This window comes from Acomys minous, assembly GCF_964271855.1.
Source record: "Acomys minous genome assembly, chromosome: 12".
In the NCBI taxonomy this organism is placed as follows: domain Eukaryota; kingdom Metazoa; phylum Chordata; class Mammalia; order Rodentia; family Muridae; genus Acomys; species Acomys minous.
Genome location: NC_140493.1, coordinates 80,486,215 through 80,492,952, shown reverse-complemented (window position 1 = coordinate 80,492,952; position 6,738 = coordinate 80,486,215). Strand labels below are relative to the sequence as shown.

Below are 6,738 nucleotides of genomic sequence, written 5' to 3'. Positions count from 1 at the left end.
TCTCTTCAGGCCTCTAAGAAATACTCTGTTCTTCCTGGGCAGTCCTTGGCACCTGTCAAGCTTCTGAAGTAGCAGCTCGAGAACATTCCTTGGGCTGTGGCCTGATGCATATTCATACATTCTTTAATTTCTTTTCATAAGGCCTCACTTTATATCTTAGGAGGACCTCGAACAGACGATATAGCCCAGAGTAGCCCCCAAATTCTCTATCCTAAATTTATAGGACTTCCACTTCCTTAGTGCTGGAATGTACTACCATGGCCTGGTCAATATTCTTTTTAAAAAAATAAATAAATAAATAAAGACCCACCAGCAGGTGGAGAGATGGGTTGGTGGTTTAAGAGCATTGGCTGCTCTTCCAGAGAACCTCTTCCTGGCCCCCACAAGGTCACTCTCAACTGTCCCAGAGGATCCTACGTCCTCTTCTGGCCTCTGAGTACTGCACGCATGTGGCACATCAGGACACTGCAGGCAAAATAGCAGTATGCATAAACAAAAATCTAAAAATAAATAAAAATAAAATCTAAAAAAATAAACTGAAAAAATAATAAGTTGAAAAGACAACCCCCCCCGCCCCCGCCAATGCACAAGTCCCAAACCCAATTCTAGCACCACAGAAATTAACTAGTTAGTGAAATTATTAGTTGGTTAAATAGCTTTACCCTTGCCAGGCCTGATTGTGCAGGAGAATCATAAGTTAAAGACTTAAACATGCTATAGAGCAAGTTCAAGGTCAGCCTGGCCAACTTGGCAAGACATTGCCTCAAAATTAAAAAAAGCTGGAGACCTAGCATACACAAGGCCCAAGGTTCAATAACAACATCATAGGGGGAAATTACCCCACAAATAAAGATCAGTCAGGAAATCACTTCCCCATCCCTGGGAGATTGCCCGGAGCAGTCCTTAATCAAAGCCCTGTTCTGAAACATTCCCTCACACCACTAGCCTTGGATGGGGCTCCCCCTCTATGAGCACCCCTCTCCTCAGCGAGGTAAGAGTGAGAGGTACTTGTCCTGCAGCTGCCTAAAGTGAGGGTCTGGCTTTACCTCACCATTCTCTCACCATCAGCTTCCAGGGGTTCCCTCTGCTCCCCATATGTGAGAAGACAGGAGAGAAAAAAGGAGTCTGTGGGTATTGTGGACTACTGGCCAGATGCACTCCTCCCCTTCCCTGGGCACTGAGGTCTGATCACTGGGAGCCTGCAGTAAAAAGGGACCCCCCCCCCGGGCCACTCACTATGCTGTCTGCAGGGACACTGAGGCCTCCACTCTCTCAGCAAAGCCTTCCCACTAGACCTCAGCCTTCTGTCCCACTGCACAGCATGTTGTCCCCTCCCCTTCCCAGAGTCTGACACAGAATGAGCAAGTAGCAACATGAACAAATATCAGGGCTTGATGGCCACAATCCCGTCCTACAGAGTGGCAGAGGAGGGGCATGAGGGTCAAGGGTCTGCTCAGTGTCGCCTGGCCACAGGGCTTCTAAGGAGCTAATGGCCCTCCATATATGGGGTGCTCAAAGCGGGAGGGGTGGGGCCTCCCTGGCACCATCATCACTCTAGAGACACCCTGAGGTACATACAGACCACACTGGCTCAAGTTCACAGGGCAGTGGGTACCTCCCACCCGAGCTGCAGCCTCTTGACAGACACAGAACAGATTCCCCATCCACAGTGTTTTATTAGTGTAAGCTTCATGTACAAACCAAGGGTGCAGAGAGGCCAATGGCCTCAGCTCCTCTTCAGACCAGACTCCTGTGAATGCCAAGAGACCAGAGTAAGAAAGAAGCAGAAACCACACCGCAAGCCGGGCTGGCCTAGGACTGTAGCGCAACCGCACAGCCCAGCCGCTAACCACAACCCCTCCCCCCACCCCAGAGGCCGCCACCACCATGTTTCTGCCAACCAGAACGTGATTGAGGACTTGGCTTGGTATGCACCTCTTTCTGCCTCCATTTCCTGTGCCTAGCACAGTGTCTGACACACAGTGGGTGCTCGGTGAGTGGAGAGCCGGAGGGTGCACTAGGCCCTCTAACAAGCCGTGACTCCTTTTCTTTATAAGGGAGAGGATTCATACTTAAGAGTAATTTGCCCGAAGCCACACACAGTACTGCGTTACAGAGTGATGACTTGAGCTCAGGCAGTGTGCTCACCACCTCCCGTGTTCTTAGTATTGTCGTTATGTGTGCTGTATATATAGACATGCACAAGCACATGTGCAAACATACATGTGCACACACAAGTGTATGTCCAGTCATTTACCCCCACCCCCACCCACTGGCATTCACAACATCCGCAAGGATGGATTCACTCGGGGAGAAGCGTTCTCTGTGGTACCAACTGGTCGACCAGCTACACCCTTCAGCGTGGCACGCCCTTACCTTGCCTCTAGGCCTCCCTCCAGGAAGCCAGGTTCAGCCTAGAGAGGGAGTTGCAGCTGACAAAGTCTCGGGGGTATGAGTTGGACATGAAGATGTTGTTCTTGGACACCGTGGTGATGCCTGTGTTGTCACAGATGATGCGGGGCAAGGAGATATTGGCCAGGGCCTGTCTCTGCTGTATGCTGAACACACCTGGGTTCTCCCACCAAAACCTGCATGAGAGCATCAGAGACACTGTGTCTGAGGAGGTCCCAAGCGAGGCTATCCTGGGCTTGCCGGGCATCGTTTGGCTTGAGCTGAGCCCCAAGTGTCAGAGAGCCACAGAAGGCTCTTTCCTACAGCACAGGAGAGCTCCAGATCCTGGGCAGTGCTCACTCAGCCAGCCCAGAGGACAGGTGCATAGATGCTTGGGTGTGTCGCCCTGCTCCTACCTAGCAATCTCTGGGCCCTGGTCTCATGCATATGTCCACAAGGGTAAAAGAGCCTGGGTGTCATTTGTGATTTGTTCTCCTTGGCTGGGACACCTTTGTTACAATATTCTCAAAGGAGTAATGCAAGCTAGGTAAGAAGTAGGCAGGGACATGTCAGGGTCATGATGAAATGACATGAAAGGGGGACAGTGGGAGAACTAAACTGGGACTTTTCCATGGTGACTGGACATCTCCTAGTAGCCCTGAGAAATCCAGAGTAAGTATTAAGAGTGGCATTTCGGGACCTGCAAGATGGTTCAGCGGGCAAAGGCACTTACCACCAAGGCTGACAACTTTAGTACAACCCCTGGACCCTACATGGTAGAGCCAAATCCCGTAAGTTGTCCTCCGAGCTCCGGCACGAGTGCTGCAGCCCTGCCTGTGCCCCCTCCCAGCTCCACACGTGTGTGCCCCCCTCCCTTCCCTCCCCACAGCTTCCTTACCGGTCGCCATCACGTAGCTTCCTAAACTGAGTGCCGATGAGGCAGGCAAGGAGCTGACCTACACGGCCCCCGGGCTCCAAGGGCTCGGACACACCACCCATCCAGATGTCAATGTTGTTGGGTGTGCCATACTGAGCCATCAGCTTCCGTGCCAATCCCAGGTTCTTTAGCACCGTGCCGAGCTCGCCTACCGTACTCGGCTGTGGAAGCCCACAGAAGCGTCTCCAGGCATTGTATCCTGTATTGGGTCAGAGAACGGGTAGCTATAAAAAGGACCCTTCTCCTGCCGGGTGGAAGGAACGCTGGCAGCAGCAGGGAAAATCAACATAGATGTTGAAAAGCTCACCTCAGTACACAAGTCTGTAAAGCAGAACATACACCCTACATAACAGGCTCGGGCCCAAGTGAACAGCTGGGCCTCTCCAAGGCCTCTCGCTGTCTTTTTCCTTTCTCTCCCACGCTGAGACAAGCACTATACTGTCACAACTCGAGCGTGCAAGCAGCATATTGTCCCTTAGAGCCGCAGCCCAGTGCATCTGTCTCTGACCCGGGGAGTGAAAGTGGGTCTCGGAGGCATGCCGCTTGTGCTGCTCCACAACACAGGCAGGCATGCGCTTTTGGGTTCTGCTGATCCGCCTGGGTCCCCGCTTAAGAGCCCTCATTGACTTGGCTACAGCACCGAACCGAGCTCCAAACCCCTCTAAGCCCTAGTTTCCTAATCAGTAGAAATGACAGTGGTACGATCCCACCCTCGAGTTCATGAACGAGTCAGAATGAACTGACGATGGAGACAGACCTCCAGATTGTGGGGGTGACACCATTTTCAGCTGTTAGGCACATTGTAAGAGTCCGGCTTGTGAAGAAGGCCAGAGAGGCTGGAGTTTGGCCACAGGAGCCCTGGGAAAGGCATGGGCCTAGCCTCGGGTGCTTCCTGGGCCCTGAGCTGGGAAGGAGAGCTATGGGCTCCCTGGGAGCTTGGATGGGCTTGGGGCTGGCTCCTCACCTGGGAGGCCATGGTCTCGGCTCCGCTGCATGTTCAGAGCAGGCAGGTCCAGCCCAATCCTCATGACTTGCACAAACAGTCGCTCCCTGATCTCATCCACCACAATTTGGTTCTGACGGTTCAGTTTGGCAGGGGTAGCCATGAGGCCTCGGAGGATGGGGTCAATGCCGCCTGAGGACAAGAGAGCGAACAGAAAGGAGGGGTTAAGCTCGCTTCCGGAGCACAGAGTGGAGTCGGGGCTGATCCAAGCGGAGTCTAAGGGGTCTGAGAAAAGCTGTATGTGCATGCAACACCCGGGGCCGAGGCGGTCACGGAGACCAATGATCACCAGACAGTCTCTGACCTGAGGGTCCACAAGGTGTGGATGCTCCCAGCCCTACCCTCCTGGGTCCATGAGACTGGAAAGGCAAGCCAGAACCCCAACAAAGAAATCCAGAAAGATCTCTCCGCAGCCTGGTTCTTTGCAGCTGAGCCCACCCTCAGCGGTTGGCCTTTTTCAGGTTCCACTCACCTTCCAGCACGACCCTCCAGCTGGCAAAAAAGACCTTGCTGAGTGGGACCTTAGGGTTGGGTCCTGTGGGCCGGTACTGATTGTTCAGGCGGAACATGAAGGGTTGGATGAGGGTGTGGCCGTAGCGGAAAGCATTGGTGAAGACGTTCGCGATTCGTGGGTCTACTGAGTCATTGTAGCTTCGGTACTTGGGTAGGTACTTCCGCATGGCTGCTGGCCCCAACACCAAAGGCAGATAGTCCCGGTATGTGATGATCTAAAACAACGTCACGTCACGTGGAAGAGATGGCTATTCATCCCTCCCTGCCGTTCCGGCTTTGGGAGATCACCCCCACCTGGCTAGGATCGAGCTTGCTTCCCACAGTCTTAGGTCTGAACTTAACAGAGTGGCTCTGAAGAACATAAACAGAGCTCTGCTGTCCCTGGCTATGTGACTTTAGGTCATTTATTAAGCTCTCTGAACCACAAAGGTAAATGAAGAATAATTATATTCCTTTCTCTCACACGGGATTAAACAAAATGCCCTGTTAGCCATTGTAATCTCTCTCTCTCTCTCTCTCTCTCTCTCTCTCTCTCTCTCTCTCTCTCTCTCTCGTCTTTATGTTTTTAGTGTCTCATTTCTCCTTGAGAGCCAGGGAAGGTGAAATTACTGAGATTGTTCACAGTACTCAGCAATAGCCTGGCAGACAGTAGGGCTCATTACAGGCTTATAGAAGGAGGGCAGGAGTCTGTTCTGGAGTGATGACCCCTAATGAAAGGGACAGTCTCACTCTGGACCCAAGGCTAGAACTGTCTCCAAGGCTGAAATGGATCTCATTTATGGCTGTGAGTGTAAATTAAAACTCCACCCTCAGCACTGTCACATCTTCCTAAAATCTAGCAAAGGTGCATGTGTGTGTGTGTGGAGAGAGAGAGAGAGAGAGAAAGAAAGAGAGAGAGAGAGAGAGAGAGAGAGAGAGAGAGAGAGAAGCAGATGGAGGAGAAAAATGTTCAAGATAATGACGCGTGGGTAAAAAAAGCCAATAGTGACAGTGATGCTCTTGCTTAAGACCCTCTCAACACCATCCCGAGCCCTCAGGAGAGAAGAAGGCCTAAAAAGACAGAAGGAAAAAAAAAAAAGACAGAAGGCAGGGAAGTGCACCTGTCAAGCACGTCACATCCGCCAGGTGTTTTCATTTGGCTCCTTCGAGCCTTACAATATTATGGGTCAAGAAGCCGGTGTTCAGGAGATAGGAACCTGCCCGAGAATATATGGCCAGGATGCCATAGGACAGCCTACCTGGACCATGGCCCCCACGATCTTCCGGGCCTCCTGGTAGAGCCTCTCCCCTGTCCAGCGAGGATTCAGGCGCTTGAGCTCTGTGGCCAACCGGTTATGCTCTCGCAGGAAGAGGGTGTGCATGGAGGTGAGCTCCGGCATCTCACTGGCACGCATGTCCCCTTAGAGAAACAAAGCCTTTGTCATCTCTGTGGTCTCCATCCCATCCAGCAAAGACCTTCAGCGGCTCTCAGGTGCCTGATGTCCACCCGCCTTCATGCACACAGACTCACATATCTGCCCCAGGCTGGCATAAGAGCTTGGGGACACTGTAGTCCCTTCCTGTGGCCTTATCCAATAGCCATCAGGCTTGACTTGTTACCTTCCTGTAGCTCAGACCAGGAGCATCTTAGGCACAGGGTCCAAGGCTTGTGCCTTTCTGTATTTTGCCCTTTACTACACACACACACACACACACACACACACACACACACACATACACACACACACCTACACACACACATACACACACACATACACACACACACACACACACACACACACGTGTGTGTGTGCAGCACAATACATGAACTCTGCTGAGAACAAGTACTCATCTTATTGTCTTGATTTGGCATAAGCCAAAAAGTAGCATGTGCGTTTTCTGCTCAAACTGGATA

The 6,738-nt window shown here is 51.9% G+C and overlaps 1 protein-coding gene across 1 annotated transcript in view; it reads right to left on the bottom strand.

Moving 5' to 3' along the window:
* Positions 1 to 1,659: 1,659 nt before the first annotated feature.
* The window catches only part of MPO (myeloperoxidase), a 9,970-nt gene continuing 4,891 nt past the window's right edge, over positions 1,660 to 6,738 (bottom strand). The window contains exons 9-14 of the mRNA XM_084802735.1: positions 6,083 to 6,243; positions 4,804 to 5,059; positions 4,293 to 4,463; positions 3,290 to 3,527; positions 2,377 to 2,588; positions 1,660 to 1,750 (exon numbers count right to left, since the gene is read on the bottom strand). Of these exons, the coding sequence (XP_084658861.1) occupies positions 2,384 to 2,588; positions 3,290 to 3,527; positions 4,293 to 4,463; positions 4,804 to 5,059; positions 6,083 to 6,243 (1,031 nt within the window). The 3' untranslated portion in view covers positions 1,660 to 1,750; positions 2,377 to 2,383. The remainder of the gene's footprint in view (positions 1,751 to 2,376; positions 2,589 to 3,289; positions 3,528 to 4,292; positions 4,464 to 4,803; positions 5,060 to 6,082; positions 6,244 to 6,738) is intronic.